This window comes from Hippocampus guttulatus, chromosome 9 (assembly GCF_054856545.1).
Source record: "Hippocampus guttulatus isolate MCC_2025c chromosome 9, RoL_Hgut_1.0, whole genome shotgun sequence".
Taxonomy (NCBI): domain Eukaryota; kingdom Metazoa; phylum Chordata; class Actinopteri; order Syngnathiformes; family Syngnathidae; genus Hippocampus; species Hippocampus guttulatus.
In genome coordinates, this window is record NC_141269.1 from 7768147 (window position 1) to 7782819 (window position 14673).

A 14673-nucleotide genomic window follows, 5' to 3' on the forward strand; every position below is an offset into this window, starting at 1 on the left:
GTCTGACACAGTGGAGCCACACCATTCCTTTCATAGTTACTCTATGATTTTTTTTTTTAAACACAAAGTTGAAATTAATGGCCGAAGATGATACATGCTCCACCAACAGTGAAGCTCTGCAGTGCTACTTTCGTCAACGTGCCTTTGGGCTGAACTGGCTGTGTGCTTTAACGACAATCTCCATGACAACATAATGATTGCTTCCTCACTTCTCTCCTGCAGTCGGCCTCGCCTTCCACCTTCTTATTTCTATTTCATGGACCATACATCAATTCTACTTTTGTTTTGTGGGCGCCCCAGCGCATGGAAACTGGTTATAAGGGTAGCGAAGGTTCAGGTGTGGCAGAAAATCTCAAATGGACGTGGTAAAACAAGTTATTCTGTAACAGGACATTAATTTAAGGGTTGATCAAGGGCCCTATGTAAGAGTATATGATTCAGCTTTATGATGATATTGATGATGATGATATTTGCTCCATATACAGTACTTTGTATACAACGATGGCAGTTAGTTGAGTTGAGTTTAAAAAAAAAGAAGAGAAAATTGTTAAATTAAAAAAAATTGTCCAAAACACTCAAAGGCCACGAGTGGATGGAGACGTTTTCAAGCACATGCCTGTCTTTCTATTAAAAAACAAAACAAAACAAAAAAAACTTTGCATTTCACTGAATCAAAATAAAACATTTGGAAACTTGGAAAAACAATGAGCCACATTTCCCCCTATTTTCTTAACATGTTATGGAGCAAACCAGTAACCAAATAATGATATGCGGATTTTCGACCGTGTGAATTTGAAATAATTGTCCTTTTTTTTTTGGACATCAATACGTATTTGTTGTCAATTGTGATTCATCAGTTAACTGTCAAAATAATCGACAGAAATTTGAAAAATGTTGGTTTCAGCCTTTCTTACAATAAAAGTAGTCATAGTAACGTAAAGAAAAATGGACATTTGGGCCTACTCCGCGACACAAAGCTACTCTATACTACTGCAATGTCATAGTGGTCATGAAGGTGGCCTTGCCTTTCCAAACTATTCCCCATAAGTCTCAATACTTTTATCCATTTCACGTAGAAAGAGCTGACTCAACAACAGCACATAGTTCCAGACTTTAATGAGATGATGACTTCAGTCCTGATTCAGACAAAGATTTCAGAGAATCCATTCAGTACTTGACAAGGCGTCATATTCAACTCTTTGGCTGCATCACCATGTCATTCCATGACATGGGGGTATATTTTCAGAGATCAGCATTTTGGGAATAATTTGGTCTGATAGGATTTGGCAATTATTGTACAGTCCATCAGTGTTTGATTGCATTATAAACGTCTTTCTTTTTTATTGCTTTTTACTTCCCGAGTATTGTACCATTAGAAATGCAATTTTGTCTAGAATATTTGACCGGTTGGATCTCGTTCGGTATGATGGATGTTTTTGACCTATAGATTGTAACTAAAATGAACACATCATCACCTCCATGCGGGGGGGGGGGGAAATACCCGACTACCTAGTGGCACTGTGTATTTTTGGACAAGTTTGAATTTAATGTTTGACAGAAGCTGAGATAAGCACCTGATGCACACTTGAGAGCATGCCAGAAAGAAATGAAGTTTAAAAGTGGAAGGGAGGAGGTGGTAGAAAAAGAGGGATGGAGCAGTGAATCAAACATTGTCATCAGGCAACAAATCAGTATTCTGCCAGAAGGTCGCAGGAAAATGTGGTCCCGAGGATGAACAATAACGCTGACCTTGAATGAATCAAAGTGACTCCAGTCAAGCATTTTGTTCAGCAATTCTGTGGATCTTTTCACATAGCTGACTTTTCTCGGATGGAATATATTCCCAATCGGTGCCACAATCACCCAGGGACTGCCCAGCATGTCTACCTTTCTTCCAAAGTCAAGTGAAAGGCAAATATTAGAAGCACAGAAAATGGATGGAAGTTAAAACATTAGTTAAAACCTTACCCCTAAAGGAAATCCCTCGAAAAAAAATCATTATTAAATCCTGTTACAGTTAACTCCAGGGGAAAGTTTGAACAAACTGAAGGTCAAGCAGCCTTTTGGAATGAATCATGTTTGACTTGACTGCAAATGCACAAGTATGGGGTGCGCTGGATGTTTGCTTGAAGGCAGACATTGAGCAAGAATCAGCAGGCAGAGCTTTCAATGTCAAAGCTAAAAAGCGGCGCAAGGTGCGAAGCAAGAGAGGAAATGTATCTATCATCTGTCAGAAATTCATTTCCCAGGACACCGTCTTTCCACCTCAAAGCTGAACTTGGAATACAGATGCTCAATGCAAACATGCTAATCAAGTTAGCTTGTTTTTCCCCTACCATTAGAGAAACAGTATTACGGGTCATCTATTTTTGTTGTTTGTTTAAGAGATACATTGTGTATCATAAGTGACTGACGGACCACCAGGCAGACCAAACGATGGCGTACAAGTCTAACTACAGAAATCGTGACAGCCTCACCAAATTGACAAAGTCCTGGTTGCAGATTTTTCCGTCAGAGTTACCATCGGCGAGGGCCAAGAGGACTTCCAGCTTGTGGGGGTCCAGCTCTGAGCCATGCGTCGCCAACAGGTCCCTGAAGCGCTCTGTACTGATGAAGCCGGAATTGTCCGGGTCATACTATAGGTGAACACACACATTAAAAAAAAATGAGGCAGACTTATTAACAAAATCAGGGATGCCATCTGTTTTCATTAAAGGTATGAATAGGGCACAATAACAAATAAGTTCTTTCTACATATTAGCGTTGTCTGTCGACAACCATCACATTCACATCCTGAACCGGTTGCCAGCCAATCGCAGGGCACATACAGACAAACAACCATCCGTGCTCACACTCACATCTAGGGACAATTTTAGAGTGTTTAATCAGCCTGCCATGCATGTTTTTTGTAATGTGGGAGGGCCTGGAGTACCCGGAGAAAATCCACGCAGGCACGGGGAGAACATGAAAACTCCACACAGGGAGGCCGCAGCCGAAATCAAACCCTGCAACTCTGCACTGCGAGGCAGACGAGCTAACCACTCTAACACCGGACCGCCATTGGAAAATGTAAAAATACGAATTCTGTACATTTTTGGACAGCATAGGAAGCCATGTAGAAAAGTGCTCGATGAAAAAAAAAAAAAAAAAAAACGTGTTCAGACACCTGTTCCACAGGTGATAGTTAGCATGTGACTGTCGCCACTGCAAGCAATTTCCAACATGACACTGTTACCCACGAGTGTTAGTTAAAGTGCAGGAACCCCCCCACCCCAAAAAAAAAGAAAGTCAGCAAGACAACAGGCAGCAACACGCAGCTTGGCAAGCTGCCATGTTCTACTCTCTACGGACCAACGGAAATAATGAACTTCAATGCTACAGCAGACACACTGCCAATATTGCTTTGTGAGTAGTGTGCGTGCACAAATAGAGTATTTATTGATTTTGAACCTGACAAATGTTCACACCCTTGGGTCAGGTCAATGCCTTTTGAGTACCCCCCTTCATTAAAACGTTTCGTCTTTAGTGGGTTGCTTTTATCGGACAAATATGGCACTGAACGTGTAAATAACAGGACGGGTGCATATTGGAGCAGAACACATTGCCATTTGCGAGAGCAGCTGTTCTCAAAGGGGAGGTGTGGCAGCTTGAAAAAAAAAAATAAACCGGAAATGTTCAAGGCAAAATATTCCGGGGTTTTTTTAGATCTACAATAAGACGCATTCTAGGGTGGAGTGGAAAACTCTATGAAAAGGAATTTACTTACAAGGTCGTGACCTTGGACACCTGTTTTGAGAAACGTGCGCTTTGAGTTCCGAGGTTGGTCAAAGAAAAAACTAACATCTTATCTCAACGACTGACGGCACCAATATCCTGCACCTTAGGTCCTCGAAAATGTTCGATAAATTGCCGCCGAATCGGTGATCGACCACAAAGTGGAACCATACCAGACCACAGTTTGTTATTTCACACTAGGCAGTAAAGTGAATGTTGATATTGTGTGGGAGATGCACAGACGGCTGTTACTGTCTACATGCACCGGAATATTACATTTAACAAGTGCGCTCATACCAAACGCGAGGACAACAGTCAAAATATTTAACATCTGCTGCAGAGGAGGCGGCATGGACGTATTCGCTCTCTGATGAGGAAAACAAAAAAAAAAACAGGCTGACTATGATTAAACTTGCACTGCATCTCTTAACACCCACAATATTGTCCCCAGGAAAGTACACCAGATACACTGCGACATCTACTCCTAACACTCACACACACACACACACACATACACACACACGCGCACACGCACGCACGCACACACACACGCACGCACACTTTCGCTATGTAAAAGTGGAAGTGAAGCATTAGTCCACAAAAAGAACCAACCTTCTGTTGCAGTACATCAGCCAGATTGTGCTGCAGGCATTTGCCCATGACGAAGTAAAAACATTTACAGTAAGCAGGGTCACCGCTAAAACAATGCAGATGCGTGCGTGTGTGTGTTCTCATTGTTATATTGTTTGCGGCAGACCGCGGAGGGTCATTTCCAACCAGGGCGAAAGGATTACAGCTCAATCCAAGACCCTCACAGGACACCTCCCCCATTGCCCTCCCCCAATACACACACACTCATATTCTTTAAAACCATCATCAGACCTCTCCCCATGCAGAGCTGACGTTTGTTTGCCTGTGACTTTCACGCAGACACCAAACCAAGTGGGCCGCACCGATCAAACCAGATAATAGGATGCTTGATAACGTCCAGCATTTGGAGTGACGTTTACTATATAGCAAGAGTCACCAAGTCCAGTCCTCGAGGAAATCTAGCCTACATGTTTTGGCTGTTGCTCTGTTCGACAGCCAATCACGGGGAACATATGGACAAGCAAGCGTTCACACTCGTACTGGTTATCTGAATTGAACCCATACTGCCTGCCCAGAAGTCAGGCGGGTAAACCACAACTCCATCAGTGACTTCAACCCAGCTTTCCTCTGTTCCATTTCTCCACAGCCAACCTCCAAACAGAGCTGTTCTGCGACAGAGAACTTGTAGTTACTTAAAAAAAAAAACAACAACAACAACAACAACAAAAAACCTATAATCAAGGTGTAAAAACAATTCCAACTATTACACGAAATAGATGACCGACCTCCATTTTGATGAATCATGAGACGTTTACATAAAACTGCGAATGTCACACATCTGCGAAACGACTTCAGAATGTAGTGGCACAAGTATACACCAAATCAGAATAAATATGTCGCATATATACAGTTAATCTGAGATCTTCAATCAGAATCATTTCAAATCTAACGACAAAAAAAAAAAAACTGCCTGAAAAGCGGGCTATTTTTGACGAAATTTACAGATCAAACCAGTATTTGAATCATAATCAATTTATGTTTGTGCATTTACTGAACTCTCTATTTGAAACAATATCCTGTTTTGTTTTGTTTTTAAAAGGGGGGAAATTATTATTTTTGTTCCCCGATTCATAATTTCATTGAAAAATAAATGATTATCAAGATTGACGGATTTTGGGGGTTATTACCTTGTGTCTACGCGAAAAGAATTGAATTTAAACGAGTTTTTAGTTGAGGGCATTTGAACCCTTTCATGCACCTCGTAACCTGATAAGATGCCCACTGTAGTAACCGCTGTTCCTCAAGAGGTTAATATTATTTGAAACAAAGTTACTCGGGCTTATGAAACTGTGATAGTCTAAGGCACCAGATTGAGACAGGTACATTAAAAATGTGCACGGACTGTAGATGCAAATGATTCACTTCTATCATAAGCGTTCATATTAAAAGCATCTTTGCAGTGTGGAGAATGAAACCGCAGTGCGGCGAGGCAAGGGGCGATTGGGGGTCTTTCAGGTTGCAGTGACGAATTGCGTTCTGAAAACAATGTTGGCTGTTTTGCATTCTTATTGTCAAAAACATAAATATTAAGGACTTGCCTCAAGCCCAAAGAAATGCCTAGCCTTGTATCAAATATGCAGAGAGGCAACAACAACAAAAAAAAAAAAAACCAAGAAATGTTAATGATATTTTAGCCTCCGGGTGATTGACTGAGTCCAAATAAAGAAACATTCAAGCAGCTTGTGAAATCATTTTCAATAGTTCCAACATATAATGAACATTTAATCTTGAAAATACCGACCGAGAAGTAAGGAGAAAAAAAAATCAGTCGCTTAAACACAGAGTCTATTATCGAGTCTGCACTTCTGTTAAAGTTTGGATTTCACAGACATGCTGCGTGAGATTCTCTTCCATGGGTACCCGTTGTAAAACATACTTAAAAAATACTGTTTGTTTGTTAGTTTGTTTTTTTAAACATCATTAACGTTCATCAGTGGCAGTCGACGGTTGGATTCCAGTTGACAAATATAAAAGTCTATGGCAGTGAAGGAGTTAATTGTAAAATAAATGGAAGCCCCGAAGCCTTTGACCAAATCTGACAGGATGCATGCTGGGAACTCTGTCGGACCCGGCTTACAGTGCACAGCGCATGGCAGTGATGGGCATGATTTACTGTCAACATGCATCTCCTGCCTCATTCTACGTGCTAGCTACCTCCAGGTACAAATACTGTGCAGAGAATGACTTCCATTTGGCTCGTGCGACATGACAAGCATGACGGGTAGAGCATTAAAAAAATAATAAAACGGTGGCCCGCGGGAGTCGAAATGCCGCATGGTCGAATTGTAACATCCCCCTGCAGGCTGATGCGGAATGGCAGGCGTGACTGTGGCTAATCACCGTGGCAACTGGCGTGACAAGACCCACGGAGTGTGCGTGCACTACTATAATACTGGGTGTCCCGAAAGTATGTATGAATGTTTTAAATTAATGTATATTGTGGATGCGGTGAATAATGGAAAATAATTGTCAATTGTACAGACAGAGGGGATGGAAGGAAAGAAGAAAGAGCAGGTCTAAGGAAGGCAGAAGTGGGGGGGGGGAGAAAAAGGCAGGTCTGAAGTGGAAGGAAGAAGGAAGGAAAGACTGCAGAAAGGAAGGTATGAGGAAGGCAGAAAAGAGGAACAAAGGAGAGGTCCATTGTCGAGAGAGGGAGGTAACAAAGAAGGGTATATGCGAAGGAAGCAAAGCCAGGAAGAAAAGAAAAAAAGCGGGTCTGAGGCGAAAGGTAAGACAATAAGAAAATTGGGTTCAAACGATTGAAGGAAGAGTGATTAAATTCAAGTGATGGAAAGCAGGAAAGCAGAAAAGTCGGTTTAAGTGAAGGAAGGAAAGCTGTAAGGATGGACGAATAAAAATTTGGGCGAACGGAAGATAGGATGGATGGAGAACGGAAGGAAGGAGATCTGCAAGAAAAAGATGCGGAGGTAAAAGAAAGCAGTAAAGATGTCCGGAACACAAGGGAACACAAGAACAAACAAAAAAGAAGGGCAAAAAGTTTTTCATCGGAGAAAGGACAGAAGTAATGCAAGAACAAAAAGCAACTCTGAAGGAAGGGAAGGAAGGAGGTCAGGAATGAAGAAAATGCAGGAGAAGCTGGCGAGTTTCCTTTACTAATTGCAGCTAAGGAGAGTAGCTCGCAGGTACAATGGACACCCAGTGGCCTTCTCATGTTAATCAGCCCCTTCACACTGGGGCGGGGTTGGCTCAATGTGACACTGTTCGAGCCGCTATTTCTGTCACACACACACACACACACACACACACACACACACACACACACACACACACACACACACACACACGCGCCTTTGTCACATGATCTGTCACAGCTGAGAAAGTACATCATCAGTGCCATTGGACATTGTAAGAGTGGGGACACCGTGTGGGTCTGGGGGTTTATCGTCAAGCCCGCCGGCAGACTTGGCCTCATTTAGCGGACTAGTTCAAGTTGAATGGAGCCGACAGCTTGTCAGCGGGCGGCGGTCTGAATGGGAGGTGCTGAAGGGGGTTCGGGGGTGGGGGGGTGCTCACGCATTCTGAAGGGTGGCTGACATTGGCTAAAAGGAACACGGCCAAGTCTGTGAGGCCACCTGATGTCATGGATGCACAGGTGGTGATGGATGAGAGCTATTTTTCGATACCCTGTGATTCTCTCATCTTTTATCTGCAAATCCGTGCGGAATGTAATCAAATGTATTGTTATTGCACATGAATCCAGAAAAATTTCACTTAACATGAGGAGGAGGGAGAGACAGAAAAACAAAATCCCAAACTTTGCTCCTAGGGAGGGGCACAGTATGGACTTGGAAAAACCGTTACGACAGCCACATGAATGGGAGACGTAAACGACGACAACTCAAATACTTGGGTTGGGAGGATGTGTGATGGGAGAGGATTTCGGGCAGGGGCAGACGTAACAGCCCAGATATGCACACTGGGCGGCAAATGCAGCCTTTTCAAGGTGTGCCACACCTCCTCAGCAAACCTCGGTGGAACCTGCTCTGCCACAATGTCGCTGGTTTGGAAGCAAAGAGCGCTGACCACTGAGCTCAGTCCGGGCTGGAGCCTCAGCTCCACATCGTGTTTGAAGGGATGGGAAATGATGTTTAACTCATGTACAATTTCTATTTAAAAGAAAATAAATCATAACATAGTTTCGTGTGTAGCGGTGCCACAGGAATGGCTCCTGATGCCATCCTAGCACGAACGAGAGTTGCAAACTTGGATGCTAGAGCAGTGAGACAAACCTTCCCACATTAGCCTAGCGCTAGCTAGCTGATACATCAAACGTGTGGAAGGATTTAAAACACAAAATAACACCCCAGGTTCTGCTGTCAGCCAGGGTATGGCAAGACATGGTGGAGGTCAAACTAAGTTATTTTAAACTTAAAAAAGGAAAACCCGTCCAGAGGATGTCAAAACACCACTTTACACTAAAGCTACGTTTCAAATCAGTAGGTGGAAAGATTTTTTTTATTTGTTAGGACTCTGACATGGTTCGCGGCAAAGGAACAATGAGTAACCTCTATTCAAGTGAACGTCGCCACAAAAAGCAAATGGGGATTTTGGGTGCGAGGCCGAGGTCTAGAAAAAATGTAGTCGTTTGGAAGCCCATCATTGGCAAAGTTGAAATTGTGCGGTGGGCTTCTCCTTACAAGACTCAAGTCGATTCAGCTGATCTAATTCTGAGACTGCGCCGCGATAAGAATCGAAGTACGCATGTTTCTTTGTTCACCAAATGCAAGCGGATAAACTGACCTCTACCACAGCGTGGGCGTGACCCAACCGCTCCTGGCTCGAGCCAGCACTGCTGCCAACTCGCTAGCTAGTGGCTCGTTTCATTGTTCTCCGATAGAGGGAGGATTCAGAGTAATCCCGACAAAAGAAGTATTGTTTAGCCAAGAAGGTCAAGATGCAGGAATGCTGCACGGAGCGAAATGGTTATTCCGATTCAGTCCTCAAAAGACGGGGAACTCACGAAAAGGAGGAATGTGACAAGCGGCTTTGACTTCACATCATTAATTGCCCACAAATCAGCTCTCCCATTGTGGAAAAGCCCTCAAGAAAAGGTCAAGCGTTCGCATTCATACAAAGAGCAATTCGCCATTCACGTCACGATTCATCCCTTTCCGCCGGGCCCGGCCGGTGCTCTGACCACGCACACAAGACACATGACTAATGTCACTGCGAGATCTGTACCAGCTTCCAAATGTTAATGCCGGTTAATGCCGTTAGCGAAACACCAAGTGGATGCAGAGGTGAAGGCGAAGTTCTTAGACACATGAAAGCAAAATTGTAGCAAAACAAACTCACAAGGAATGAAAGCAGGATTGATGAATTCACTTATATTTTTTCCATGATAAGACCATCATCCGATTTTCACTTTCGGTCATGGTCACGGCAGGAATCTCACGCTAGCTGGAAGAAATTTTGCGATTATGTGAACCGCCACACTTGGTGGTGCTACATTAGAATACAGCGGTACCTCTACTTACGAACGTCTCTTCATACGAAGTTTTCAAGTTACGAAACGCCTCAACAGGAAAATATTGCCTTTTGTTACGAAAGCAATTTCAAGATATGAAAGGTAAAAATACAGTATGGGCTGCTACTCGCAGCTCAGAGTTTCCTGAATGCAACATACTTAGGGCTGCTTTGCTAACGGCTATTCCCGAGCATCATCCTGGCATCCCATTGGCTCTCGTATGTGTCTGTGTGTAGATAGATAAATAGATCGATATGTGTCTATGCAGCGTCCTCGTCATTCACCCCTCGGGCCATGAGGCGTTCCGATAGTTTTACGTAAATGTGAATCACCCAGAAAAAGTGTTCAATCGTCGGGCGATCGCTCACAATGCTGATGTTTGCATTGGACATTTTCGAAGGATTGTTAAAAGCCGACAGAAGCAAACGTCCTTGGATAAGTTCTTGACGAAACGCCAGGCAAAAACCACTTCTGAGAGAGAGAACGTGAACTAAAGAGGGCAAAACCCCCCCGATGAGGACACAGTTAAAGTTAAATGACCATCATTTTCATTCTTTACTCTATTCATTGTTTTTTACATTAAGAACAACTCTCATTTATTGTGCAATAATCTAATTGTAACATGTATTTGTTTCATATTTTGACGCGTTTTTATGCTTTAGAAAACATATACGTTTGAATTTTGGCGGGCTTGGAACGGATTAGGGCATTTACATGGAAAATGTGTCTCTACTTACAAAATTTTCTAGTTAAGAAATTTCTTCCAGAACCAATTCATTTCACAAGTAGTGGTATCACTGTATTCCATTTATGGTATACTCTCGTTGATATGTTAAAGAGCAACTTGTTCTCACAAGAATTAGCGGAGTCGATTTCATTCTCAGCATAATGCAGTATAATTGTTAGACATATCACATACGTTGGTGTTATGTCACACGATTTCGGAAAAAGTCATGCCCATGCACGTGTTGAATGTTTCCTTTTACACAGAGCTATCATCAGAATCTGCAAATAGGCCCCATTTACAGTCGTTTTTGCAGGTTATCTGTAGGTTTAAGGAAGCACAATTCAACTTGATTGAAATGGCTTCTTAAATGCACCAGGGTACAGAGGTGACCTCATCATGTCGTTTGTCGGTGCTGTTGTAACCCGAAGAGCCGTTACATAACGGTCTCATTTCTGTTTTCACTGGCATTACAGAAGCACCAAACTGGGGAAAAAAATGTCTCAAAAAGTCATTCCAGTGTTGTCTCAGTGAATCAGCTGAAGTTGGACTCTGACTCATACGCATGGCTGGATAAGATAATTAAGCTTGATTTAATTCAAGTCCACTTAATACTTAATTACAAACACAGTTCTATTATCATCGGAAAGTTATACAGAAGGCCGATTGACAGCGGCTCCTCCGCTTTGTCATCCAGTCAAAATCAAAAAGCACCGCTATAATCACGGCCTGCAAAATACATATCAATGATTCAAAATAGTGAATAACAATTCACTCAGACAGATGACTCATTTTGAACTTGAGAGCAGTGTTTTTCACGTTGACTGTCCATTTCTGACGGTGTGTCTCTCTCAGGATTTACACAAAATCTGTCAATCAGAATCACCTGTCTCCAGATTGGAGCTCACATCCGCACACAAACACAGTACGGTACAGACCCACACTCACCCACGCAGCCTTCTGAGGCCAACATATACAGTACATGCACCATTTCCTCGTCAAATGGTCTGTAACCAAGCAACCGCCATGACCCAAGCGGGCGTATGTGCACCGAAGCACTTGACACATATGGTACTTGAAGACGTGTGGTTGGATGTCACGCGCGGAGGTATTATATTAAATGCCCACTTTTTATGCACAGGCGCACGCACGCAATAAGAATCAAGTGAGTTTTCGCGAGCGTCTGAAAACCCCCGATTGAAGCTTATGTCATTCACACCACAGTGCCGCCTGTTCATTTCCCCGACGTTAATGGTGCTTCGTGCTCTTGTGACTGAATGAGAAAGTGCTCATTAAAAATGCTTTTTGGGGAAGTAACTCGTCCCGTGTGATAGCAACAGCCGCATGATACGCTGGACATGCTGTCACCGACGTCGCCATTCGGAAGTTAAAAACACTTTTGAAATGGGAGTCAGTCACATATGTACAAGTTAGACGAAGGTCATAAGTCTTGACGTCGCAATTTCGAGAAGGCCCGAGTTTCTGTGGCAAAATTTCAAGGACGTCACGTGAAGCCATGACTGTATTTGGTTCTTGGTTCTAAATGCGCTCTAATGATAGTCAAGCGGATAGACAAACGGTTCATATCATTCCAAAACGTCTTCGACACACAATGTCCTCACTCCTCATCTACTCCCCCTGCTTCTTTACACACACCTCGCATTCACAGATGCGTAAATAAACACACTCAGACACCGCATGCGGGAATACGGTTTAAAAACGCTAGTTGATAGCTGAAGGGATGGAGGAGGAGGCGCGAGAGTGAGGAGCGGGAAGCCCCTTGAGGTGTCTGGAGTAGAGAAAAAGGGAGTCGCAACCAAGTGAAGCCGAGCGCGTCTCAGCAGGCGCTTGAGCGTGCGCTCGTATAAACACTTAACCTCCTGCTGCTGCTTAGTAAAGCGTTCACGCTAGAGAGAACGCACGTGACAACTAGACGCACAGACCTCCATTTGAGGGGACGGGGGGGGGGGGGGAGTTTTCGCCATCAAAGTCGCTGCCTTTGACACGGAGATCGTAAAAGCAAGAGTCAAAAAGGCACACATGCGTAAAACAAAACACTGATGGAGTGGCCGTGTCAGTCAGGCAAAAGGGCATGCTCGGGTCAGCGCGAAGACAGACGCACATCGGCGAGTTCACTGGCGACACTGAGCATTTACAGCGAGGCGAGAGCCCCTCATTACCGTCGGGCCAAAGCTTCCATCAAGCGCTCCGATTCGCGTTGTAAGACAAGAAGAAGGGAGACAAAAAGAGGGGAGAAACATTTGTTTAACGAGCCCTTTGCTGGCTGCCTTCTTCTCCCATTCAATCGCTTCTTCTCCCTCCGGGCCTGCCTTGAGGTCAACCCCCCCCCCCCCCCCCCCCGCCCACTTTGCCTCACAGCGCCGTCAAAACCCAGCGCCAGTGACGGCAGCGGTTCCATTCAGCGCAGATTTATGATCTCTAAAAGCTGGCAAATGGACCTGCGACTGTCTGCTCCCCCTTCAATTCCTCCAAATGTTGAGAATGGGAAAATGGTTAAGAAGGGTCATTTTAGGGGGGAGCAAGCCGAGTTGCCGGGGACATTTTCAAGGATGCCTTCAGGGTTGACCTGCCTGTCAATCCCCAATAAAAAAGCCCTCCACTACCTGGACGGATGAATAGATTGGGGAGGGGGGGGGGGGGACTATTCCTCTTGCTGTGTTACTTTGGTGAAATATTTCCTGATGGATCTTTGGATTGACAGGTAGGATCAGACAGGGCACAGATCCTAGCAAGTGGTGAGAATCTCATGTGAATTCCCAGGCCGCTTCGCATTATCCTGAGAGGTCAACAGTCCGTGTACGGCCTCATGCCCTTTCTTGGAAGGCAGCTCTTTCAAATTATATTGTGACATGAGGGGAAAACTCATGCGAACTTCCAGAAAAGATGGTTCACAATAGTGGCATTCAAATTTCCTTCGTAACCAGCAAAATGATTTAAAATCCAGATTAAAACCTTTGCTCCCCCCGCAAGACTTTTAATTAAGGTCTTCATTTCACCTCTTCTTTACAATACTGTCGATCCTCTGCATCACACTCACCGACTTCAGCACATTGGCACTGCTGTCAGATTTTGGCAGCCAGACGCTCCGGTAAAATGATACGAGAATGGAAAACAAAAGGTCGGGCCTTTATGACGAAGCACTGTCGCTCACCTTGGATGAGCTGAGACGACCCGGCCGCACCAGATCCCGCGTGCAATGACCAAATAAGTAAGAACCGAGATATCAGCAGATTTTGCATGATTATTTTCTTCACATACACGACCAGTCAAATGTTTGGTCACACTTTCCACTGCTATCAAATGAAAATGAGCTTTCTGAAGATTCATTTCCTGTGTGTAATGAATTGATATATTCGGCGCGTTTCATTTCCACTTCTTCACAACTGAATTAAATCAGTTATGGTATTAGAATTTATTGAGATGCGTCCGCATATATTACTGCAGAATCACTGTATTGTGATACTGTCGTCGTCGTCGTCTGCAAAATGCAAGCATTTTCTATCCCGCTTATTCCAGTTCAGCCCGTCACAGATTGGGAACTGAACCCACGCAGCCTGCACATTGCATGCAGCATTGTATGCTTTCATTCTCACCACTAGTCTTAATAGTGACCATCTTTCCAATTAACGAGTGGCAAAAAACAGAAGAAGTAGCATCGCTACCTGCCTCTTTCAGTAAGTGCCATCCATCTCACTGCTTCCAGTCACGCAAAATGAATCCAAGCATCCGGGGTCAATCGTTTTTCATATCAAGTGTTAATTTTCTAATCTAATTACCAGCAGTCAAAATATTTTTTTAAAAAAATGTCATTTTCTTTGGCCCCTCAAATTTAGAAACTGGGAAGCCTCTTGTGTGCTCCATCTGAGCGATACTCTCGACTTGAGAGGAATCTGACTTGACTGATTTGATGCCACTTGACATCGTGGTTCTACAACAGAGCCAAAACGTCTCTGCCAAAAGAAACAATCAGACATTGTGCAGCGAAACAAGGCCTGTACACAAAACTTTCACAGCC

The 14673-nt window shown here is 43.8% G+C and overlaps 1 protein-coding gene across 2 annotated transcripts in view; it reads right to left on the reverse strand.

Moving 5' to 3' along the window:
* The window catches only part of rhbdl3 (rhomboid, veinlet-like 3 (Drosophila)), a 31941-nt gene that overhangs the window by 9973 nt on the left and 7295 nt on the right, over positions 1 to 14673 (reverse strand). The window contains exon 4 of one of the 2 annotated variants that reach the window (XM_086120740.1): positions 2478 to 2636. The exons of the other annotated variant lie outside the window; for it this stretch is intronic. Coding sequence (XP_085976866.1) covers positions 2478 to 2636 — 159 coding nt within the window. The remainder of the gene's footprint in view (positions 1 to 2477; positions 2637 to 14673) is intronic. 2 annotated transcript variants of the gene reach the window in all.